At 33.6% G+C, this 27,172-nt stretch overlaps 1 protein-coding gene across 5 annotated transcripts in view; it reads left to right on the top strand.

Annotated features, from left to right (window-relative positions):
- The window catches only part of MICU3 (mitochondrial calcium uptake family member 3), a 93,240-nt gene extending 67,263 nt beyond the window's left edge, over positions 1–25,977 (top strand). For 2 of the 5 annotated variants that reach the window (XM_032162411.2, XM_032162410.2), the window contains 7 exons: positions 2,060–2,155; positions 8,000–8,100; positions 8,703–8,874; positions 17,417–17,525; positions 19,465–19,622; positions 21,719–21,787; positions 23,420–25,976. In XM_032162411.2, the coding sequence (XP_032018302.1) occupies positions 2,060–2,155; positions 8,000–8,100; positions 8,703–8,874; positions 17,417–17,525; positions 19,465–19,622; positions 21,719–21,787 (705 nt within the window). In that variant the 3' untranslated portion in view covers positions 23,420–25,976. Of the gene's footprint in view, positions 1–2,059; positions 2,156–7,999; positions 8,101–8,702; positions 8,875–17,416; positions 17,526–19,464; positions 19,623–21,718; positions 21,788–23,419 lie in introns of all 5 variants that reach the window. The other 3 variants (XM_058441951.1, XM_032162412.2, XM_058441950.1) reach the window with 3 other exon arrangements.
- Positions 25,978–27,172: the final 1,195 nt, after the last annotated feature.

The raw sequence follows: 27,172 nt of genomic DNA, 5'->3' as shown, positions 1-27,172 counted from the left end.
TATTTTCGTGGTGATAAAACTTCCTACTAGTTAGCATATTCTGAGAATGTACTCTTAACTTGATCGTTCAAATTATTTAAAACTGTCTCCAGAACAGATACATATATAGGAATCAGTGAGTGTGCCAGGCATATCACTGATTTATTAGCTGTTTTTTCCTGCAGCAGTAGTTGCTTTAAGGATATTGTTTTTGCCCTCAGAAACTTTATAATTATTTAAAAGATGATGTAAGATAAAACAAAAACAAATATATCCAGTTACAGCAATTCAGTAGTATATCCTAACGTTATTTAATCCCTGAGGCTAAATGATGAACCAAAAAGCTTTCTGCAGCAGGACACTTGTAAAACTGTTATGTTCTAAATAAGATTTTTTAAATTTGAAAAGTTGTATATTATCCTAATAGATAAATACACATTTTCAGAATATTTTCAAATATGGGAGAGCAAGAAGAAAATTTAAAATATCCTAACCCCAACATTTGGCGATAATTAATGTATTTACTTCTTTTTCGTGCCCACAAAATACATGGTTGGTTAAACTAATTTTAGTTCTTAATATGTTCTAAATATGTGTGTGTGTGTGTGTGTGTGTGTGTGTGTGTGTGTGTTTGTGTGTGATGGTGGACAGTGTTTGGAAGTATGGATGAGGCATGGCTTCACAAAGTGAATCATTCCTGCTACTCTTCTAACAGTAGTGCACAGTAAGCCTTATTTTCTAGTTTGGTGGGTTTAACAATCCCTTTCTTTATCACATATTAACCTTCTGAGTTGAACTTTGAAAATGCATCCACATTCAAAATATGTGAATAATATTTTCAGATGAAGCATTTGATCTAGCTAGTATTTATTGAGGTTATTCCATATCTATTTAAAAGAAAATGAACTGTATTGGTTCTATATTTAGCTAGTTTTACCTGTTTAGTTTATAACTGCTTAGTTAAAGCTTATATCATTATAAAGGGAGTGATGCAGATTCTCTGTCAATTTGCTACATTTATAGTTATGGTAATATTTATGTCTGTGTTACGTAAATGGTTCCTGCTAAATAATACTTTATTAACATTTTATTTTTTATTAAAATATAGTCAGTGGGCAGTGTTTCTAGTTAGTAATAGTGAATTGAAACTTAGAGGACCTTTGAAATAATTCCTAGATGCATATAATTTTATTAGTAGCACTGGACTTTTAAAGATTAAGACAAAATAAAAGAAAGTAAAGTTCTGTTTTCATCCAGTCACTCTTGAGTATTTCATCTCACATTAACCAAAAGACCACCTGAGAACCTGTGAGATCTTCCCTGATAAATCCTGACAGAAACTGGGTTTAATTAATCTTGCTTATGGGGATCCAAGTTAGGCTTGCAGTTTGACATATTCCTAGAGTGATTAGACCACACTTTTTAATCTACACTTCCTGATATCTCCTTCAGACTACCCTGTTCTCAGAATTTAGTATCCTGTCCTTGTAATAAAGAATAAGAAGTAACTTAACCATTCACAATAGAAACACCTGCCAAATCTCAAGTACTTTTGAGTGCTTTGACTTAAAGCAGGTCTATTTCTTTTTGACAAGTTTGGGATGAATTTAAACTTTGTTTCTGTAAAGTATAGATAAGGTTATTTTGAATCTTTGATACACTAGCAAGATGTATGATAGCCACCAATGATTTATCTTTTAATAGGTTGCTACAAAGTTACCAAAATTTTTCCCAAATTTACTTCACACAAGGTGTGAAAAGAATTTTTTTTCACCCTTTCTTAGAAGTTACACACGTTTCAGTAGAAGGGCAGAAGGAGATTGGAGAATTTGATTCTTTTCGACAAAGCTACATTGTACTTAGAAATAGTGGTTATATACCATTACACCTTTGAAAGTATGTGAGTTACCAGCAGTGTAATACAATACTGTGGTGCACAGCAGAAAACAAAACAAACAAAAAAAAAAAAAGGTAAGCTAATGTGTTTCCTTTTCAAGGTTGGTTAGATTTAAAGTGAATAAATTATCATTCTTTGTGACTATTCTTTAGATTTCAGTTGTGCTTCTTAAAACTTCTACAGGTACTTAAAACAGATGCTGAGGAACTTGTCTCCAGAAGCTATTGGGATACACTGAGACGTAACACAAGCCAAGCACTGTTTTCAGACCTCGCAGAGGTATAATTAAACCTCAACAAGGTCCTTGTACTATTTGCCATTTTGTTAATGTAGTCCTCATTTCATTTTAGTCACAGTGATGAAACCCAACATGTATGTTACATTTTCCATTGTTTTAGTACATCAGAGATTACTATATATAAACTTTGTATTTGAATACATCAGCTTTCAGAGTTCAACTTAATTAAAAGGAAATGGCATTTTTTTAAACTTAAGGATCACTTTCTAGAAATTAGAATATATATATTTTAAAGTTTCACTGAATCTTTTAAGCTTACAATTTACTATGTTACATGAAATGCTGAAATGTTTCCCCCAGTAAAAGATACCTGACTCTTCAGAGTTATGTTAGATTTAAACAAATTTCCTAGTATTCATAGTGAGTGGCTTACCAAGGGCCCCGGGGTATGGGAGTTTGAGAAGGTATGGTAGGAACAGCCAGTCAAGGAAGGGAGGAATATTTTACCTTGACATTAAGATTGCCAGTGCATAGTGAAGATAAAAAGCAGACCAACCTTATTTCAGTTCTATTACTGTTCATGAATTTGATACAGATCTGCATCTTACTGCTGCATTGGAGTAGACCGCTTCCATTATCCCATTCTTATGTCACTGTCAATAGGGATTTCTAGTTTTTCAAGATGGGCCATATCTTAGAAACACTGTTTTGTGTTTCTTATTAAGAATTTTTCCTAAGAACTTTATTAGAGGCAGCTAGCGGTCTTACCAGAAAAGACTTTTCAATAAATACTGAGATTTATTTTTCATTATCTCTTTCTCTTTAAAGTGGGCTTCTCATTTCTTTTTCTAAACTTTAAATTTAACATTTAAAAGTTACACCTAAAAATATCTGGAGAAGTAAACTGGAATCAGTTGTGACTTCTGTTATCCACATACACAGTGTTACTCTATTGACATATCTAGACTAGGGCAAACACTTGAAAATGTTAATTTTGTCACCTTGCTCAATTTTAAAGTCCCATAGCAAATAAAGTATTTTGTCCTATGTTTAATATGTCTGTGATATATAAATGTGATGTAATTATGACCAACAATTACCTTTTAAAATTACCTTTTAAATATGAGCCATGTTTAGGTATGAAGTGGCAGATGTTCCATTTACAGATATTTTAGAAGCACTTTATTTTGTAATCATTATGTAGGTACATTGTAGTAGTCAGTGCTTAAAAATAAGAGCAACTGGGACTCTTAGAGTCCCTACAAGTCAACTGTGTCCCAGCTTCCATGCTTCAAATCAACAGTCATATCATTGTTGTCTCTCCCCATACTAGAGTATCCACCTTCCAGCCTCCAACTATCTTCATCCCATTTAACTCTGGTAGACATTCTCAGTTAGACAAAATCTGCTAATTAGATGTTGAATTTAATTTAAATCTTGGTAAGTTTAATATCAGAAAACCAGTCAGTTCCTGTGTACTCAGAGAGTTGTATGATTTGTGTAAGATCTTTGGAAAATGTATATGGTTCTGTTGTAGATAGGCTGGAGCTGTGGGCTTTTACAGCTCCCCAGAGCTAGTTAATTCTGCACCCCTCTTCCCAACTCACCATTCTGTGACACCCCCTTTGTTACTTGAAAGTGGCTGTGATAGGAGTATGAATACCACAGAAACTGGCCAACATTACAAATCAGCCTTTTTTTTTTTTTCCCGGACAACTCAGTTTGCCAGCACACTATTGGCTGTAATTAATCCACACTCTGATCCGAAGCTGCTAAATTAATGAATGAATTGAATCAAATTTCAGGAAAGTAAATCTGATGGAGACAATAAAGAAACGAAAAAGAGGAAAAGAAAACAAAACTTATATCGTGTTCCAAAGTAAAGTAATTACTTGGGGATTATCTGTTACTACCCTCCCACATTAGAATAATAATTGACAATTAACTACAGTTCAGTTACAACTAATTATATAAATCCTTATAGGTTACTGTGAATACCAGTAGAACACAGAATTGTTTATAGTATTAGTATTTCAGGATTCAAATTGGTTCAGAAAGAAGGCTTGGAAATCTATTTGTTGTTTGTATTTCTTTATTATATATTTAATATGTAATTATTGAGATAAAATCTCTATGTATTATAGGGAAATTGGGTATTAGCCCCTCATATTCTAGTCTGGAGCTGTTTCTAACCATAGATTTTTAAAATTACAGTAAAACTCTGTGTCTCCAATTATTGTGAAACCATACTATGAAAATTTGAATATCAGAGCTAAGACCACTTTCTAACCAAAATCATATATAATAAATTCTTAGTGCAGTTTGATGAGTATATTATGCAACTGTTGAATACAGTCTGTCAGTGTCAAAATTATAAACACTGTTTTGAGTTCTACAGATGAAATGTAAAATTTTGCTTTAAATTTGCTTTAAATTACATATCCTTGGTAAATTTCAATGGATTATTCAAAAACTTTATTAACAAAATCAAAAGTTTGAAGATTTCCTCCAGCCCTTGGATACCTCATAGGGTTATTATCACATTATAATCTATAAAAATATGTTAAAAGAATATTTTAAACCCTTTAATAGTTTGATATATTTATTTTTCATGCAAGTTTATTTTATTTTTGATGAAATCATTTTAAATAGTTTTTAATCAAATCAAAGTAAGATAATGCCCTTTGAATAAATGGCCCATGGGGTTCTTTGGTGGCTTTTTCTCCCTTTGTTATGAAAACACCCGAGTTCATTTTATTTTAACAATGAGCACAAGAATCACAGGGATAAAGTCTCTATTTTCGTCTCAATCCTTGGGTGATGTAAGTTACGTAACACTGTTAGGATCCCAAGGACACTGGTATAGTTTTCAGTGACTGAGCAGTACTCCGTTTCACTGAATGGGGGAAAAGTTTTCCCCATTTTCATTTTCGTTTCTCTAATGTCACTGTTACTTATGCCTCATTGGATCTGAATTATCTGGATAAGTGCAACATACATCTCATAAGATTTTGATGCTGAAAGACTGTTAAGTGAAGATCTGCTCTGATCAGTGGGCATGAGAAAAACTGGCTAAATGAGGTCATTATTTAAAACTTGTATAAGACAAAGCCATCTTATTTTAGTATACTGTGTCTTGAAAAGGACATCCCACACTTTAAGAAAACTTTCCTTAATTATGTTATTTGAATTCACTAACTTTTGGTGTTCCTGTAACCACTCATTTTAAGGCTCTTTTTCCAGATGTGTATCATATGTAATTTCAACAGCAAAAAAGAAGTAAGAGTGTATGATGTAAAAATCTTTTTTTCATTAAGATTCAACATTCTTATCTTTTCTGTCTTGTCTAGTCCCTTTTCAGTGTCCTGAAATATATTTGACAAAAATACATAACAGCTAACACTTACTGAGCATTTACAGTACACTAGTCAGAGGGCTAAATGATTTCAATGTGTTATCTCATCCTTACCGCAACCCTTTGGGATAGATACTATTAATATTCCTTCAGATAGTAATATCCTCAAGAGATTAACTTCTGTAAGGTCACTTAAATAATGAGAAGTGCCTGGATTCAAAGCCAGCAATCTGACTGTTAAACTCAGCTTATTTGCTCACCACAATACTGGCTATTTGTGAAGTAAGCAACTTTTTCAAAAACATTTCCCCCTTCTGATCTACTCTGTCTCCTTTCCTCCTACCCCATTCCTCTAGCTTCCAGACAGAGGTGCCTCTACTCTTATGCTCCACTCGAGCATGGAGTAACCTCTGAAATATTTCCTCCTACTACTAATTTAAGCTGGTAATAAATAAGATAATAAACTTATTAAGCTAGACTCTATTAAATCACAAAAAGAGTGCCTATAATTAATACCAGATTTCTTTTTTCCCAAAAGTTATTTGCATCTTATGACTACTAATAAGAACATTTGTTTGCTTATATTTTAACTTTATCCTCAAAATTGTTGTTATGGTTAGGATTATTCCCATTTTATAGATAAGAAAGCTGAAGATAAAAAAAAGTCAGTGACCCAGGTCTTCTGATTTTAAATCTTGTTCTATTAGAGCAGACTGCCTCTTCAACTTAAAGTTCTGGGGACAGTAATGCCTTTGAGAGCTACTCCAATTATACTAGTCTCCCCTCACTTATGGAGCCCCAAAAGACTGGCACCACTAGTATTCCTCAAGTTTCATAAGAAGCTTGTTCAAGAAGATGCATTTAAAACATAGTATGTGACACTTGGCTACCTGGCTGTATTTTTTTTTCCTCCCGGCAAACAGATCAAACCACTATCAAATCCTCAAAGAAGTTGGTTTTATTGTAGACAACTTCTCAGGTATTCCAGCTATGGAGAATACTTGGGATTTCTTAACAAAGTAAACTGAGAACTAGTAGTAGAGATCTACCAAACAATGATAAGGAGGTTATATGCTGGAAATGATTAGGGAAATCTAAACTAAATCACTTAAATGTAAATAGAATATTTAGTCAATTACTAAAGAATGTCAACAATTTTAGATAATTTTTAAAGTACAGATGACCCTACATGCTGGAGTTTTTAAAACATGTGAATAATTAGTCACTTTAGAAACAGATTTTAATGCATTAAAAGGGGACATGTGCAGGGGAAATCAGATGTGGTCTCTGTTACTCCATGTTAATCATTAAAAGAGAAGAAGATTTGGTCCATGGAGAAAGGAAATAAAGATTTAACAAATGTTATGAAGGACAAAATTGCCGTCTTTATGAAAGATTAGGAAGAGGGCTATGAGGAATCAAAGGAATATGAAAATTTAGTATATGGGTGAGTGAGACTTTTTGTCAGCAACCACAGAAGACTCATCCTTTGTAGAGAAGTATTTATTTCCTGTCTTATGTTTTCTATGGAGTACTGTCAGGGTTCTGGACAGAAAGTTAAAAACTATGTGCCTATCTACAGCTATTTTTCTTGAATAAAAAATAGGATTATTTAAACTCTTTTTTTTCACATTTCCTAGGATGATGTATAGGAGAGTTACAATCCTTTGAATTTTATGCTTTTTGTACCTGAGTTTATGAAATGAGTTAATGGCCAACTGGAGAAGGAAGGAAGGAAGGGAAGGAGAGAAAAGGAAGATTTATAAAGCTATATTAAAGGAAGGTGGATGATTTTCATAGGCCATTATACTTTATAAGGATTATAACCTAGCAGTTTTAAGAAAATTCTTAGAACTTAGTTTATTAAGTTGAGTGGGAAAGGAAAAATCCTCTGGAATTAATTTTTTATCCATTTGACGTGTAAGACTTTGAAAAAATTATAGATCATATAAATTTTCAAGGTCATATTATTACTTTAGTTTTTCTCTTTCCAAATACAGTATCCATTTAAAGTATCATAATTGTGGAATATAATGGTTAAAGGAAGCTGTTTTGTGAAGCTTGGGACCATTCTTTTGTCAGCCCCATTTATTCAATGTATCTGAAAAGGTTACCTCTTTGGAACATCATTTAAAAAAACAGATTTTTCAGATTGATTAGGAAAATCCAAACTAATTACTTGAATAAAAATAGAATATTTAGATGATTATTAAAAGATTTCAGTTATTTTAGATAACTTAAAAGATAGAATCCTATATGCATAATTTGACATTAAACATTTCTTAAATCACATCTTCAAAAATTTTTGAGTACAAAGATCAGTTCCATTCAAAGTTCTATTATTAAAATGTGAGCTTTATTTTAATTATAATTGCATGTATTAATATGCCTGTGTTTTTCATTCTAATATTAATATATTTACATCCTTGATGTTTTGTATGTTGATAACAAAATTCTTTGAGAAATATTGGGTATCCCTATTCTGTTTGTTTTATTGAAGCTAACTTTTAAATTGTGATTTTTTTTTAAGCGTGCTGATGACATCACAAGTTTAGTAACAGATACTACACTTCTTGTACACTTTTTTGGAAAGAAAGGAAAAGCTGAGCTCAACTTTGAAGATTTTTATAGGTGAGCTTATTTTTGTATTTTTATTAAAAATTATTAGCCTACTGAAATCAGAAGGATCTTTAGAAATTGTCTAGTACAGCAATACTCACCTCTTTGTTACTTTAATCTTAAATAAGATCCTCTGTATAATAAATACCCACATTTATCAGTACGTACATACCAGTGGTTATATTGATAATTATTACAGGAAGTTACTGAATGTTTTTTTAAAATTCCAGATATCTGGATTGATTGTTATCTCCTGCATATTCAGAAGAAAGTATGTTGTCAATTCCTTGTCTCAATAAGCCACAGTGATAGTAACAAGTAATTTAAGTATCATTGCTACTCTGCAAGTTACTTTTGTTATCCCCATGTTATAGATGAGGAAACTAAACCCCTGAAAGGCTAGGTTATTTGCCCTGGGTGCTACAGTCATTAAGTGGTAAAGCCTCACAGATCGTGTGCTCTTTTCATTCTCATTTACAGGGAGGAACTTTATTAATCTTTGTGTCATCATACAATTATTTCCGTGTAACCTTTTCTAGGACAGTGAGTATTTGATCATCTCCTGTTACCATTACTCTTTATCTTTTTCCTTCTGTATTACATTTTTGTCATAGATTCATGGATAATCTCCAAACAGAAGTTCTAGAAATAGAATTCCTTTCCTACTCAAATGGAATGAATACCATCAGTGAAGAAGATTTTGCTCATATTCTTTTACGATATACAAATGTGGAAAATACGTCAGTATTTTTAGAAAATGTGCGTTACAGTATACCTGAAGAAAAGGTATCTAATCCTCATATTTAGTTGGTTATGTTACTGTTTTGTAATATGTGCCTATAAAACACATTGCCCTTTTGTTAGTTCTTTTCCTTCTCTGTGGATTAAAAGATATCTTGGATGTATTTCATTGTGTGTCCTAAGTGCTCTGGCTACACTTTTAAAAATAAATTGTATATTCTTGGTAGATATCCACATTTTTCTTAGGCATTTCAAAACTGCTTTAGGCTACTACCAATTGTTTTATTCAAATTAACAGTATCATTTTTCAGGAGAATTCCACTTAGCTATATGCTTTGACTACTACCTAAACATCACCTCATAAAAAACAGTTTATGTTGACATCATTTCTGTCACACTCTATTCCTTTCCGTAACGCCCTTAATAAAAGGTCATTTGAAGACCACCATTGATGAGTGAGTGATCTTATCATCAGCTGAAGTGAAGTTTTTCAAAGAGTTTGGATGGCATGAATGGTTAAGAACCTGGGACAACTGATTGCCTATTTGTTTAGTAACAAATGTGTTGTCAGTGCTTCTGAACAGTTGCATTATCTAGTGGTATTTGAATGCATCATTGCAACCAAATAGAACTAGTATTACAAGTACCTCTTCAAGCGTGGGATGTTTTAGATATATTGCCTTCTATTTGTGTTTAGACAAGGATCAGGTTAGTCATCCAAGAAAAACTTGCAAATAGTTTGACTTTGTTTAGAATGGATACACTGTGACCATGTTAACAATTCTCCATTTCCCCTAAGGAATGAAAAAAAAAAAAAAAAAGACTTGATGCATTTGGCAATTAGTTTACGATATCTCCAAATTAGAGTACTTTTTGTCTGTTTTCCGTGTTAAACGGAATTTTTCCAATTCATAGGTACTTCCCTAAAAACAAATATTGAAAATTGTACTACCCCAGTAGTGCAATTTTTCCAGCTACTGGGGTATTACTTAGGGACTTGAATCTGCTTTTTTTTTTTTTTTTTTGCTTTTATTAAATGGAAACATTAAAATCTGTAACTTAAAAGGTTAAGTTTTTTAAAGTGAAATTCAGTTTCTGAAAAATTCCAATTTCTAGAAGTATCTTAAGCACCACAAATGATTACTTGTAGAAATGGAAAAATTTGCATGTGAACCAAAATTAATTGATTCTCATTGATTTTTTTTTTCCTACATTACCTCATCAATCCTCAGAGCAACCTTCCAGGCTTGACAACTTTCTTTGGCATCTTTCTTTTAGAATAGTGGAAGCTGAGGCTTTCAGATACTTAGACCCTTGTCCAAGGATTCAAATCCAAGGCTTTCTAAGCCAATGACATTCTTACCACACTCTACTTAGGTCTTTCCCTTCCTTCCACCTACTTAACTGTTCCCCTTCCTTCCATCTCTCATCTCCTTCTCTCCAGAAGAATAACAGCTACTAATATTTGAATAGCACTTTACATTTCTAAATTACTTTCATTTTCATTTGTTTACCTAGCGTATATTTACTGAGCATGTACTATTTACTTGGCTTTATTCCAGCCACTGGGGTTAAAGTGGCAACATAAGCCAAATCCTTCTCTCATGGAAATATATCTTAGTGGAGAGACAAAGTAAGTAAAAAAAAGACATACTTTCAGATACTGATAAACATTATGAAAGGGAGCAAGAGTCATGGGGGCTGGAAAAGAAAGTAGACTGTTAGGAAGAGCTTTGCTGAAGAGTGAAGAGGTAACTTCTGGGGAGAGACTGTGAAGAATGAGCTTTGCAAAGTTCTGGGTAAAGTCTTCCAGACAGAGGTAACAGCAAGTGCCAAGGGCCTGAGGACAGAGAAGCTTAGTTTATTTGAGAAAATGCCAAAAGGTAAAGTAAGTGGACAGGAAAATTGTAGGAGATGAGTAAGGAGAGGTAGATGTGGGCCAAATCTTTTAAGACTCTGTAGGCTAAGGTAAGAAGTTTAGTTATTCAAATAGTGACTGTAAGAGTGATGGGAAGCCACTATAGTATTTAAACTTTCAGGCAGGAGTCAGCAAACTACCCCACCTATTTTCATAAGTAAAATTGTATTGGAATACAGCCATGCTCATTCATTTCATATACTGTCTGCAGCTGTTTTTGCACTATAATGGTAAAGTTGAGGCAACAGAGACCATGTAGCCAGTAAAAATGAAAATATTGACTCTCTGGCCCTTTACAGAAAGTTTGTGAACCTTGCTTTAGAGCATAGGCAAGATGCTCACTCAGCAAATACTCAACAAGTATTGACAATCAACTGTGACACTCAGATGTGGTCTAATTCATGCGCCAGATATCTGATTCATGTTTCAAAAGATATCTTAGCTGCTACATAGCAGAATAGATTTTAGGTGGCCTGGCTTTGAAAGGAAGAGACAGGTTAAGATACTGTTATAGGTGGCCAGGCAATAGACAACCATGGCTTGGACCAGGGTAAGAGTAGGGAAAAGGGGTCAGATATTGATTGGATCATTTAAAAAGTAGAGCTGATAGTACCTATTCATGGTTATTTCATTATAAGAGAAAAAGGAATCAGGAACTCCTAGGGCTTTGGCTTGAACCACAAGCTGAAACAATGCCATTTGCTGAGCTAAGCAAAACCATGAATTTAGGGTTAGGAGGGAATCAAGAGTTTTATTAGGAACCAGTCATATTTTAGATTCCTAATAGTAATCTAAATGAAAAATTAAGCAGGCAAGTTAGATACGTGAATCTAGCAGTCAAGGGTGCAGTCAGGACTACTGATAAGTAGTCATTAGTGTATAAACCTCCACATTGTCTGCAGCTTAAACTTCTCCCCTGAATTTCAGGCTTTTACAATGTACTGCCTACTCAGCATCTCCACTTAAAGATCCAATAGATATCTCAGACCTAATGGTTGCAAACCTGAACTCCTGGTCATTCCATAAAACTTGTTCTACAAACCATCTTCCCTGTTTCAGTTCATAGGACCTCGGTTCTTCTTAGTTCTTGTGGCCAAAATTTTGGACTCCCTCTTTTCACATTCTACATACAGTCAGTCTATCAACAAATCCTATTGATACTACCTGTATAAGAATTTAACCACCCCTAGCCACCTCCACTGCTACCATCCAAGTTCTGTCTTGCCTGGATTATTGGAATTTCCTCCCAGATCATCCTTCTGCCTCCAACTTTGCCTCCCTGCAATCTGTTCTGCATTTAGCATTCACGGAAATGCTTTTGACTGTGATTTCGATCATACCACAGTAAGATCGCCATTCTTCTCAAAGTAAAAGCCAAAATCCTTACAGTGGCTCCTACACACACTGCTCCCTCATTACCTTTGACCTCACTTCCTATATTCTGATCCTCCTCGCTCACTCTGCACCAACCACAGAAACTCTTTACTGTTTTTCAAATCTTCTGTCTTAAGGCTTTGTATATGTTGTCCCCTCTGACGAGAACGTTCTTCCCTTAATAACCACATGGTTCGTTATGCTATTTCTCAATGATGCCTACCCTTTCTAATCTAATATATAAATAATAGCCTATTATATGAATAATATATAACCCATTATATAAATGATACTCCCTCTCCTGGCTTTCCTTATTCCTTCCTACCTTAATCTGTTTTTATTTCCATAGCATTATCATATTCTAACATACTGTATAATTTGCTTAATTCCTAATACAAATATATTTTATATATGTATGCAAATATATATATATTATTTTGAACTCCTGTTAATTGATGGATAGATGGTATTTTAAAATGTAGAACTTGAAGCTTTTTTGTTTTATGAATGTTACCTACAGATACATTCACTCATGATGAAATGGCACATGTACAAGGTTATTCATTATAATGTTGTTTGTAATAGCAATAGGCTGGAAATGCCTAAATGTCTTTCAGTAAGTCACTCATCAAATATATCATGATATATCTATAGAATAGAATAAGGTGCAGCTGAAAAGAGATCAAAAAAATTCTTTACTAGTGTAGAACTATCTTCAAGATATACTGAGTGTGAAAAGGGCATGATTTAGAGCCATTTGTAGAGTATAAAAAGCTTATGCTAACTCTGGAAGGATTCACAGGACTAGAAATTGGTTCCTCTAAGGAAGGAAACTACATGGCTAAGGGTGGAAGGGAGATTTTGTGCTATACAATCTTTGGGCCTTTTGAATTTTGAACAAGTGAATATATTGTCATATTAAATAAATAATTTAAAAAATTTTTAAATGCCATGGGACTAGGTAAACTTATCTAGGAGATAATGTAGACAGTGACCAGAAGGGATGGAAAGATGGCTTCTTATACTAACCATGTAATGCAAATGTTAACAAGAAAGTAGTATAATTATGTTATTAAGCTTTAAGGAAATTGATATTCAGAAAGATTTAAGTGGCTTACCTTAGGTCATTCAGCCAGTAAATTTTGGAGTTTGGATTTATTTCTCCTAACCTTGTAAACTTACTTATATTTCTGAAAGTTATTATATAGTTGCCATTTACATCAATTGCCAATAAACTTTGAACAGTATATATTGTGGCATAATTTATGGTATCAGCATGAATTTTGTGCTGAAAACAAACATGGCTTATATACATTTGAAAGCCTCATAAGACCATGTTTTCTGAACGCCTGTTTGTATTTAGTCAATACTATATTGTAGTGATTTGTTTGGATTTTTCGAGTTAGTCTTTTCCTCTTCCTAGTCTTTTGTTGTTTAATATTGAGGTAAAATTTGTATAACAAAAAATTAACCGTTTTAAACTGAATAATTCAGTGAGATTTAGTGAATTCACAATATTGTGCAACTGCCACCTCTTTCTCCTTCTAAACCATTTTCCTCATACCAAAAGTAAGCCCTGTACCTATGATGCAGTCCCTTCCCGTTTCCTTCTCTCCTCAGTCCCTGGCAACCATCATTCTGCTTTCTGTCTCTGTGGATTTACTTATTCTAGATATTTAATTTAAATGGAATCATATAGCATGTAACCTTTTTTGTTTGGCTTCTGTCATAGTATTTTTTTATTCACTTATATTTATTTCTTTTAAGAAACAGGGTCTTTCTCTGCCACCCAGGCTGGAGTGCAGTGGTGCAACCATAGCTCACTGCAGCCCCAAACTCCTTGGCTCAAGTGATTCTCCCACCTTAGCCTCCCAGGGAGCTGGGACTATAGGCACGTACCACTGTGACTGGCTATTTTTTTTTTTTTTTTTTTTTTTTTTGGTGGAGACAGGGTTTTTTCTGTTTTTTGTTTTTGTTTTTGCCTAGGCTTGTCTCAGATTCCTAACTTCAAGTGATCCTCCCACCTCAACCTCTCAAAGTAGTGGGATTACAGGGGTGAGCCACCACACCTGGTCTCATAGTGTTTTTAGGTTCATCCACATTGTAGTATGTATCAGTATTTCATTCTTTGCTATGGCTGAATAATAATAATAGTCCATTTTATGTACATACCACAATTTGTTTATCCATTCATCCTTCCATAGACATTTGGGCTATTTCTGTCTTTGGCTATTGTGAGTAGTGCTGCTATGAATATATGTGTGTACATGTAGTTTTGATTTGTATTTCCCCAGGGAGTAATTATATTCAGCATCTTTTTATATGCTTATTGGCCATTTCGTTGGAGAAATGATTTTTCAAGTCCTTTGCCCATTTTTAAATTAGGTTGTTTATCTTTTTGTTACTGCTTTGTACATGTTCTTTATATAAACTGGATTCTAGAGCCTTATCAGATGTATTTTTGCAACTATTTTCTCCCATTTTGTGGATTGTCTTTTCACTTTATTTCTATTTATTATTTATTTTTAATTTTTTTCTACAGACAAGGTCTCACTCTGTTGCCCAGGCAGGAGTGCAGTGGCACGATCATACTCACTGCAACCTCAAACTCCTGGGCTCAAGTGATCCTCCTGCCTCAGCTTCCCAAGTAGCTAGGAGTACAGTCCCATGCTACCACACCCAGCTAATTTTGATAGGGTTCGTTAATGCACATGTTTTTAGTTTGATGAAGTCTAATTTATCTATTTTTATTTTGTTCCTTATGTGTTTGGTGTCATATTTAAGCAGTTGTTGGCAATTCAAGGTCATGAAGTTTTGTCTGATTATTTTGTAAGTCTACTAGCTTTAACTATTAAATTTAGAACTTTGATCTGTTTTGAGTTAGTTTTTATAAATGGTATGAAGTTAGGGTCTAGCTTCTTTCTTTTGCATGTGGATATCCAGTTGTCATAGCACCATTTATTGAAGAAACAATTCCTTCCCCAATAAATGGTATTGACATCTGTATTAGTTCATTTTCACACTGCTATAAAGAGATGCCTGAAACTGGGTAATTTATAAAGGAAAGAGGTTTAATTGACCCAGTTCTACATGGCTGGGAGGCCTCAGAAAACTTACAATCATGGTGGAAGGCAAAGAAGAAGCAAGTACCTTCGTCACAAGGTTTAGGAGAGAAAGAACACACAGGAAAAACTGCCATTTATAAAACCATCAGATCTCATGAGAATTCACTCACTATCACGAGAACAGCATTGGGTGAACAGCCCCCATAATCCAATCACTTCCCTCCCTCAACATGTGGGGATTATAGGTCCCTCTTTCCCTGGACACGTGGGGATTGCAATTTGAGATTAGATTTGGGTGGGGACACACAGCCAAACCATATCAACATCCTTATTGAAAGTCAGTTGACCATAAATATTTGAGTTTATTTCTGTACTCTCAGTGCATGTATTTTTTGATGCTTTCAGTTTTTCAGTTATCATTGTTTTATTTTTGTTAGCATATAAGCTACTTCTTTTCACCTTATTTCTAATAGTTAGGGCAAATTCCATTCAAGTCCTGATGGTTTATTCCAGTAGTGATTCTGGGGGTGAGGATGGTAGAGAGAAGAAATGGCCACACCCCTTTTGTCTGCCCCTTTCCCAGACTGTCTGTCCCTCTTGGCCATTAAGAAACATTGCTTTAAATTATCTCCTTCAAAATAAATGTCCCATTTGTTATTTTACAATTTTATATTTCTAAACACAAAGTGTTTAATCTACACAAAAGAATGATTGTATGTTCTGAATTTGACCTCTTTCCAAACATGAGAACTATGTGTTGAAAAATCTAAAAGTTTAGATGTTGAACATTATAGTCTGTCATTTTTTAATTTATTTCTTAATTTCATGCCTGCCTCCCAGTATATTGATATTTTTGTTTTCCCTTTATTTAAAAATATCCCATCCTCTTGTGTTTTACTCCTAGTAACAGTAGCCTGTCACCCAGAGACTGCTGTTGTGGCAGCAGGTCACAGCATAAACAGGTGCAGAACCACAGCAGTGACCAGTTTTTTTGTCAACAAGCTCTCCACATCAAGACAAACCCTTTCCGGTGCAGTCCTCCTAACTGATTCAAACAGCCTCCTACAGAAAACATGATGGGTGGGATAGGGTCACAAAGCAGGATCCAAGATTGGAATGGTCGTAAATGAATATAAGGAAAGGAAAGTAAAAAATGTGAGGAGAAAAGACAGTAAGGATTCTCCCATTGCAAGTAAAAGATGAGTTGTAATTGAAGTAACATATATCAAAAGCTGGGTGTTTGGGTAATCATTTGATTTAATCAGTAGCTGGCTTATATGAAACTAGATCCCTGTGGTTCTTTCCCTGGCCTTCCAACACGACCTTGTTAGTGTCCCTTCCTCTCCCCCTCGTATTAAATAAGAATTTGTTAGGCCTCAACTCGGCCTTCTGCTCTGCTCTCTGTGCTCTTTCTCAATTATGTTAATTTGCTGAGGAGAACACATTAACTAAATGCAGCTTCTCTTGTCCAAAGGTGTATTCTCTGAGATACATTGTACTTATTTCAAAGACTTTCCCTATTCAACTGAAGTAACAGCAATGGCAATAATTGCAGTTTATACACATGACATTCCAGAAGAGGCCACCCTGACCACCAGTCCTTTACATGATCCCACAGCAGCCCAGTGTGGAGGCACCCAGAACTGTATCTCTGAGGTCATTCTACTTCCTACCACTGCCCTAGCAGTGCTGTAGTGACAGGAACAAGTGTGAATACACTGCGTTGACATGGAGTCAGCACTTTGATTTTGCATTGTCATTATAAAGACAATCTATTGCTGATGCAGAATCACATTTGAGGAATACAGGTGCAGGGGAAAGTTTTTTTTCTGTTTTTTTCTTTTTTCCCCTATTATCATATTTGCCTTACAAGGTTAAAAAAATCAGGCATAAAATAGAGAATTTTCAAAATTGAAACTTTTTAATTCTTTTTTATTGGAGCTTTTTTTTTTTGGAATTTTGTGCTGACACGACAGTGTTTAAAAAATACTTTTAACTATTATTCTAATAGCAGGCAGCACTATTGTAACTAGCAGGCAGCACTACCCAGTGAGTAAGTCTGAGTGAATTTTACGTTCCAGTTGGAGAACAACGTCAAAATGTGCCCTGGAAATGTTTACTTACAAGATACATTGCAAATGCTTAATCTGTTTTTTTCTCTTATGTGTAGATACTGATTTTAATAAATTTGGCAATACTAAATGTATTTTCGTTTCCTTTCCCAATATAGGGCATCACGTTTGATGAATTCAGGTCATTTTTCCAGTTTTTAAACAACCTAGAAGACTTTGCAATAGCCTTGAATATGTATAACTTTGCAAGTCGTTCTATAGGGCAAGGTAAGTAGTCATCGACAAAAATTAAAAGCAAGAAGTAATACTACATTGTTTCTATAGATTTTGGCAACCAATTAATTAAATATGACATATCACCCATCAACTTGTGTGAAAGTCCAGTGCATACTTTCAGTGACAAGTCAGTTCTGGTACTTGTCAGAAAACAGCCATGAGGGAAGAAACCTCATGGCCACTGGGTGACATTGAGGGACTTGTGTGTACCTATGGAGGAACCAGCTGGTCATGCCCTGTTCTCACAGGATGGTATTTTATTTCACTAATTTAATGCCTGCTGACTCAGAAACTGGAATTTTCTCAGCAGAGCCACCTCTTAGCCATGGACTTACATTAACCAACTAACCTGTAAAATTATCAGTTTTGCATAATTTTCAAATAAATACAATGGTCATAGAATTCAGAATGCTGGTGTCCTCAGAGCCAGCTGTCTTTGGCTGTAGGTGGACTAAGAAGCCAAGCTGTTTTCCTAGGATCCTATGGCTGTGATCACCTTCCCTCCCCTCATGGCCGGTCCTTTTTAAAAATTCTTGCCATATGGGGACTTTGTTTGCCTTTAAGGTGATTTTACCTGTCTCTGCCATAATCTATGTTAATGCACAAGCTTAAAAGGACCGTCTTTTTATTATCATTATTATGTTCTAGAGAGAAGCCAAACTGGAGTCCCTAAGTGCTGATGATAATTTCTCTTTCCCAAAAACATAGATACTGATTTCATTATGTGGCCTTATTCATTTATTCATTGAATAAGAGAAACCTGAAAAATTGTATATTTTACCCTTTCTGTAGTCTAGATCTTCAAATATGGCATATTCTCAACCCATTTTAGTGTTTTAAAGCCAAAACCTTTGGCAGCTCTGCGTCTACAGACTAGCCTTTACTGCTGTGATAAACCTCATCAACGTGCAAAGAAACAAATCAGTATCTGGTTACTGGGTTCAGAATAGAAAAGTTGTTTGTTTTTTAGAACTGGGAAATGAAAAAAATTGATGGCGTCACCTGTCTTGCAGGCACTAGAAATACGTCCATCTCTTTTTGCCATCACAAGTGTCTTTATTCAGGTTATTACCTCTTAAAAGGAATATTGTAGTAGCCACCAAACTGACAGTCCTGCTACTAGCTGCTTTCCTCTTTGATGTTTCCTACACACCTGACAGAATAATCTTTCTTAAAAAATTAACTTTTGTATGACACATCTGCAATGGAAAACTCTTTAAGTTTTCCAATTGCCTACTGAAGAGTGTTCTGGTTCCCTGCCTCAAAGTCCCTGTGCAGAGTTTCTTGAGATCCTAGATGTCCCCGGCTCCACCCAGACCAGACTCCCTGTTTTCTGAATGTGCTTTATGCCCTCCCACCTCCCCACCTGCCTTGGTTCATTCATGTCATCTCATCTCATCTGCCATTTGTCATCTCTATAAGCTGAAGTTGTCCTTTTGAGCTCAGCTCAAAGACGAAATCACAGCCTTTTCCTAACCACTGCCTTTCTCTCGCTTCTCCCTGCTCCACACTACAAACAGAAGCGATCACTCATCTCCAGATTCTCATAGCACTTTATTGGTACTTTTTGTGTGGCCCCGTGTAATGATTATTTGGGCAGGGCTCTCATTTCCCATCTGAACCATAAGTTTCTTGAAAACCTATTTATCTCACTAACTTCTAAAGTATCTGTCACTGATAGTAGGTGCTCATTAAACATTGATCAAATGTGAATGCATTATTAACCTAAGATACAGCTGTTGCTTGGCTCTTTTCATTTAAAGCACAAAAATGTTTATTACCTAAAAGACAGCATGATTAATGGAAAGCCATGTTGCATAAGATCATGATTCACATTTAGAAAACAACTTCTTTTACAACCTTTCTAGTAATTAACACATATTATAAAAATAATAACAGTCTATTCTTTTTCTATGTAACATTTACCTAGATGAATTTAAACGTGCCGTCTATGTAGCTACTGGACTCAAACTTTCACCACATTTAGTGAACACTGTCTTCAAGATTTTTGATGTTGACAAAGATGATCAATTAAGTTATAAAGAATTTATTGGAATTATGAAAGACAGACTCCATAGAGGATTCCGGGTAAACCTACACATTTTAAACCTATTGATATCCTTTTTAAAGTCTGAGGGAAATCAATCCATCTAAGTTGAGCAATAATTTAGCTTAATTTCTTAAGGATATAAACATGAATGCTTTATTTGAAAAGAAAAAAACATAGGCCTTACTTCCCTTAAAAAACAATTTGAGGTGATAGAATGCTTTTTAAAAAATGTGAAATCAGTTTGACCTTATAATAATTTATTTGCATATTCAATTAATCTAATGTCTTCATCCTAGTTTGTGGAAGAAAAATGTTGCCAAATATTTTTTAAAAATTTAGTCTGCATATTAGCTTTTCGGACTTGTTACTATAGAAATAAATATCACTATTTGTCACTTTATTTTATTTTAATTTTATTTATTCTTTTAGAGACAGGGTCTCGCTCTGCCACCCAAGCTGGAGTGCAGTGGCATGATTACAGCTCACTGCAGCCTTGAACTCCTGGGCTCAAGTGAGCTTCCTGCCTCAGCCTCCCAAGTAGCTGGGACTATAGGTGCATGCCACCATGCCTGGCTAATTTATAATTTTTTTTAGTAGCAATGAGGTCACTCTGTTGCCCAGGCTGACGTTCAACTCCTGGGCTCAAGCAGTGCTCCTGCCTTGACCTCCCAAAGTGCTAAGATTACAGGAATTACCACCACACCTGGCCACTATTTCTCATTTTAGATGACACAGATTTCCTCTAGGTAACTTGATGCTCTTATGTTACTGCATAATCAGTACTTTTTAATATGAAAAATAAGTTAAAAATTTTTTTGTTTATTGAAATCTTACAGTAAAAAAAATTACCAGAAATTCAGTGATTTTTCCCCTCAAGAAACATGTCTTAAAGTTAGAAATATAGTATGAATCAATAAATGTGTACACATCTAACATATTATGGATGTGCCACAAATAGAAAGAGAAAAAAATGTTCTGTTAAAATTAAGAGCTAGAATATTCAATCTTCCCTCTTGCAAGAATATCCCTAAGTTTTATCCTTTTTTTTTTTTTTGAGATGGGAGTCTTGCTCTGTTGCCCAGGCTGGAGTGCAGTGGCGTGATCTCAGCCCACTGCAACCTCCGCCTTCTGGGTTCAAGAGATTCCCTTGCCTCAGCCTCCTGAGTGGCTGGGATTACAGGTGTGCACCACCGCACCCGGGAATTTTTTGTATTTTTAGTAGAGACAGGGTTTTGCCATGTTGGCCAGGATGGTCTCAAACTCCTGACCTCAAGTAATCCTCTCGCCTTGGCCTCCCAAGTGCTGGGATTACAGGCATGAGCCACCGTACCCGGCCAGTATTATACATTTTAAAAGAGAAAAAGTTATATATCCAAAACCTCAAGATTCATCTGAGACAGTATTTTTAAAGATTTTTAATGACTTTTAAGTCCAAGCTACTTGAGTAAAGATGCTGTGTACTTAACTGCCACCTGGTGGTTAGTTGTTAACATTTTAGATGATGCCAGAAGTACTTGAAACAACATACGTTGAAAGTCATTTATTTTGCCTCAAAAATTTTAGAGTAGCAGGATCAAATTGAATATAAAGTACGCTAGAAACGTTTGACACTGTATTGCTCTCTTACGTGTTATGTTTTTATTTTTATTTATTACATACCTGTGGCCTTCAGCATTTTATTTACATTTTTACTTTTTTTAATTTTTATTTTTAATCGACAAATAATAGCATATAAATATGTATTTATGGGGTAAATGTGATATTTTGATATATATAGTGGAATGATTATATCAAACTTATTAACAAATCTATCAGCTCATATTTATTTTATTGCGAGAACATTTTAAATATACTTTTTAAAAGCAGTTTTGAAATATGAAATACATAATTACTAACTATGGTCACCTTACTGTACAATAGATCTCAAAATCATATTCCTCCTGTCTAACTGGAACTTTGTATCCTTTGGTCAACCTCCCCCTTTCCTCCCCAGTCCCCCAGCCCTCCACCCTCTGGTAACTAACATTCTACTCTCCCCTTCTATGAGTTTGACTTTTTAGACTCCACATGTAAGTGAAATCTTGCTGTATTTCTCTTTCTGTACATTTGCACACTTTGCTCTTCTATTCTACAGGGTTATAAAACAGTCCAGAAGTACCCCACTTTCAAATCCTGCCTGAAGAAAGAACTTCATAGCAGATAAGTATGTTAGCTTCTATTTGTCTAAATTTGTTCAGTAACAATAGGATCATAATTTATTTTTCTGTTAAAACATTTAGAAAATAGCTGAAAGAAATAGAATTATCTATTTTTAATTTTTAAGTCATGAGAGTATCTTGATTGAAAAATTTTACGTTAAACCTGAAGTTTTCTATGTGAGCAGACACAATGTGATAAATCAAAATCGGACTTTTATAATATAGGATAATTAGCACCCAAAGAATATTTGTTACTGTTTTTTAGGATCATGATTCTGAGCATCCACAAAAAATAACAGCTTATTTGTTTAGTTATTTTAGTTGTCTGGCACTAATATTAAGTGTTCTTCCACGGGTAGTATCTCATTTAATTCTCACAGATATCCCATTTAACAACAGAGAAAAATCAATGTTTAACAAGTAACTTGCATAGGATAACTTGCTAGTCAGTGGAAAACCAGAATTTAAGCTTCATTCTATCTTACTCATATATTACTTCCTATCTATTATATCTTATTATTCCTTATCACATTTTTATTATTTATGACCCAAAGAAATGTGTCAAACTTGTTTCTAATCTCCTAGTGCAGGGTTTGTCTTTTTCTTTCTTCTTTCAGAAGTCAATTTTAGCGATAAAATTTTGGTCAGTTGTGGGTTTTTATTAGTTAGATTTCTGCAGTGGAGATTTTATTGTTGGTTTAAAAATGCTTGCAAGTATATTCATGTATATGTTTCTTGCTGTTTTTCTCAAGCTTGAAGCATAGGTAGGTAGGTAGGTAGGTTGGTAGGTAGGTAGGTAGGTAGATGATAGGTAGGTAGGTAGATAGATAGATAGATAGATAGATAGATAGATAGATAGATAGATAGATAGATAGTAGATAGATAGATAGATAGATAGATAGATAGATAGATAGATAGATAGCAGTGGTTCCCAAAGTGGTTCCTCAGCACATCAATGCATACTTAAAAAAAAAAGTTGCTTAGTCAAGTTTAAGACATATCATAATAAAAATGGTTAAATAAGTGTCTTCCCCATAGAGTTTATTAGATTGTAATATGCTACTATGCATTTTGTCTTGCCAAAAGGAAATGGCAGTATTCGGCATTTTGCAAATTAGGTTTGAGATCTAGTGTTTTATGGAACCCATTTTGGGAAATACTCATCTAAAATGTTTAGAGGCAAGCAGGCTTACTTATTTTTCTAAGGTGGTAACCATTGCAGCTGAGTTAACAAAAGAAGTCAGGTCTTCCTAATCTCCATTTTAAGGAATTTTAAACTGTCTTATAAATTCTTAAACTAAGCATTTAAAAAAGAGGAGGACCATTGACTGGTATGTCCACACAGGTAGTGTTCCCGACCGACTTGTAGTATCACACTGGCACCATTGATTCTAAGTAATAGTGCATAGAGCCATACCTGGAAGTGGCTACCTTTCTCTAAGCCTAAGACCGAGGATTGCACAGATTACTAAACAAAACACTCAGCTTTTAAGTCTTTGTGTGTTATATTTTATGTGGGGTGTTTTTATTGAATTCCTTACGTTTCATATTATTATAAGAATATTTGATTAACACTATCACCTCAGATTTATATCCTAAATAAATATTGCTTTTGTGTTACTATTTTTTTTAATTAGATACTCCTAAAACAAAGTTTAAAGGATTACTATCTGTGTGACAAATAACAAGAAGCAAAATTTTGAGAGTGGAAGCAGGTCTGAGGTCAGAAGAAGTAGAGAATGAAGGAAAAGGTGAATGCTATGAAATTGATATTTTTTCTGGAACTGAATTCTTAAACATAAAACAGATAAAATGCATCTTGTTACTACAAATGTTATATATATAAAATCAAGTTGAGCTTTACCTTGATTTGCTGAACTCTCTGCACTTTTTCATTCCCTTCAGAAGTATATAGATACTTCCGGTGACTACATATGAATGTACTTTCAATATTATTTATTTATTTATTCATGAGAAATTTTCCTCATTTCAAAATAATTTATGACTCGTGGAATGTTGATCGCCTAAAAATGAACATCGCATTTTCTTTGATGTTGGACTGTGAACTTATTTTCAGAGATGAATATTGCTTGAGATTTATAATACCCTTAGAATTATTATTAAATTCCTGTTATTTGCCCAGTTTTTAATTACACTGAGATAATTTTGAAAACAAATAGAAATTAAGCTACTATATAAAACGATTGTTTACATGTACTTTTAACTTTTAAAAGTACTTAACATATGTTGTTTGACTTGTATAAAGTTTTTAAAAATTGTTGTTTATTTGCCAAAGTCAACAGAATGTCTGTTATTCTTTTATGTATACAGTAAAGAAATTTAAAGTGTAGAATTTTTCTCCCCCAAAAAGTCATGTGTTGATAGTAGCAGCAGTGGTAGTTGTTGTAACAGTAATCATTGTCATTGTCATTATCTTCTTAAACATGAAGCTGCTCCTAATCGTAGGTGGTACACGTTAATAACACTAGTAAAAATAATGTCTTACACTCTGTAATTTATTGCATATTGTCAATATATGTCTATCATCAAATGAGTATTGTAAAAGACTAATATAAAATGGTTTATAAGACTAATGTATATATTAAGTAGAAACTAATATTTTTGTTTCTTGCAAAAGGACCACTTGAAAAGTGATGCTAAACAGCCAGTAATAATAATTTAAATATAATTTATTATTTCAAAAGAATATGTCTTAAAAGGGAAAATAAAAACTTTCTGTTGAATTATAAAATTAGATTTGTACATAGAGAAACAATTTGATAATACTTAATATAAATCTGTTCAATTAAAAATGCTTAGTTTATACAAAGATACTACACAAAAATAGAACAATTAATCTAAATTAATATATTTACATATTGCATATGGAAGATAAGTTCATTTATCTTCCTTTCTAAGACATATTTAATGTAGGTTACATACACTCCAACTATTACTTTGCTTTTGCATATGAAACTAGAAAACACTGACTTTGTTTTTATAAGTTATTAAATGTGAAATTGGTCTGTATCAGCTTATTTATAAAAGTAATTTTCGAGAAAATGTTACTCTTAGCATTGATTTTGTATGTTAGACTTTTTACATTCTTTATCTAATATTATTTATGACAGTAATTTTAAAATATATTATTCATAAGTTCAAGGATCCCATATAGTATAATAATATAATTTCACTTGCTTTGAAAGTTGATTTAATTGACTGATGAAATGAAAATGCCTACCCACTCATATAACATACCTCAGGTCTATTTTACCTTACACTGAATGTTCTCAATATGATTTGGTACCTAAAGTAATTGAAAAAAATGTAGTTTCCTTTAATCGTTGACTATAAGTTATACTACATTGCATACATGGCAAATCCTGCAAATATACATTAAAAATTAAATTAGCCCATTGAAATCCATTATAATTCTGTTATTCTCCCAAGGAAGAATACCATTGTACATATGCAATCTTTATTTTATTCTTTATTGCTTATCAGAGCGAGTGGATGAAAACATTTGTTAGGCTGCAACATAATATTAAAATATGAATAAATAAATATCCTGATAAAATAGAAAAGTGGTAAATTACAGTGATTTCCATCATATTATCACTCTTGAATTTTATCATCTATAAAATGAGAGAGAAAATATCTCAATGAATTGCTTGCTTATATCAATTTAAAATTTGCTAGTGGTTTGAAAATAATAATGTACTGACTACATGTATGCTGTTATTGTCAGTGTTTCCTTCTATAAACTGTTCTTTGGAAAAATTAAGTTATACATAAAATTCACATTAAACTTTTTACAGAAAGCATACATGATAAACAGTTTATGGTACTTCTCAGAATCATTTCATAATAAGCAATTTATTTAGCTTAAGTTCCAACTTACTGTTCTTATTATAAATTGCAAAGCAACCTGTCTTACATTCTTATATTATCTTAAAATAAATATTTCTGCCCTTGAATCAAGAAACATTGTACTTGGCTTTTATATGTATCTGTGGACTAATAATGACTTTCTGAAAATGTAACTTTCAAACTTTGGAAATCTTTATGGGTTACTAAACCTCTTTTGATTTTATTCCCTCTTCTGTGGCAACACATGCTAATGACATTTATCTCATCAACACCTTTGTGGGTAAGTAACTCACAGAGCTATAAAGCCTCTCAAAGTATATTGTAGGAATTCCTAAATTATAGAACTATGGTCATTGGTACTGGAAAACTTTTCAGAAAGTTTACATGTGACTTAATGGAGTATTAATTTTGTAGGTATCATCTTACTAAGATAACGCCTAGAAATGTTTCAAAATACACTAGTTATTATCCTACTACTTATAGCCATATAGTAAATTAACACTTTTTAAAATATAGTGCTTTTACTTCCAAAAGATATAAAAATATGAATTCCATAATATTCAGAAAGTGTAATAAAAATTCTAAGTGATAAGAAATCACTGTGGTTTGTAAAAAATTGGTAGCATTTTTAATTTCTTAGTAGTTCATAAAATAATGGTACACCTTGCAATGTTGCATCTTAGATTCTGTGAAATACTTTATTTGTAATTCTCTATATAGCATAATCAGTATTTTTGGCAAACATCTGAAAAATGGAGGAATATACCTCTAATTGTGACTATATGCACAGAGAAAGTTTTCTGGGAAAGATAAATTTTGTCTAACACTGTGAAGGAAGAGAGAGAGGTGTACTTACGAAAAATAGAACAGAAAAGATAAGAGAATGGAGAGGGATCTGAATGAGGATAGATTTTTTTTAATGGACTGAGTAGACAGTTTTTGGAAAAATAATGTAAAGAAATGCAAGTTAGAATGACAACATATCCTTTCACCTTGCACACTGAAAGGATAGTTATATAATGTATAGTATTGAGCGTGGAGGGCAATTCAGAACTCTCAAATGTTGCTGGTGAGCTCTAAGTTTGGGGGCAGCATCTTTGGAGGGCAATAGAGAAATATCTCACAGTTTTACTTGTGGGACTATCATATCCCAATACGTGGGTTAGTAAATTTGCATGTCAATAAATAGATTTATTCAATGAAATACTATATAACTATTAAAATAATAACTGAAAAAAGTAGGAGATCCACTTACGTTTATATGACATGATCTGTAAAATATTTTAATGGGAGCATAGTAAGGTATGAAAGAATGTGTACTGTACTAGTTTGTTTAGAATATACTTTGATTGCATAGAACTATATTTTAGTTTTATTAATGTTATGTGCATATATTTTTAAAAGACAACTCTAAAGTCTTTAAAAAAAAAAAAAAAAAACACCATCCCTCTTTTGTGCTTCTCAGAAGCAATCACTTTCAAATCTTTTGGCAGTTTCTTTTGGTATCTACCTTCATATTT

This window comes from Hylobates moloch, unplaced genomic scaffold (assembly GCF_009828535.3).
Source record: "Hylobates moloch isolate HMO894 unplaced genomic scaffold, HMol_V3 SCAFFOLD_8, whole genome shotgun sequence".
Taxonomy (NCBI): Eukaryota; Metazoa; Chordata; class Mammalia; order Primates; family Hylobatidae; genus Hylobates; species Hylobates moloch.
The sequence above is the reverse complement of the archived record's forward strand: the minus strand, read 5'-3'. Positions and strand labels throughout refer to the sequence as shown.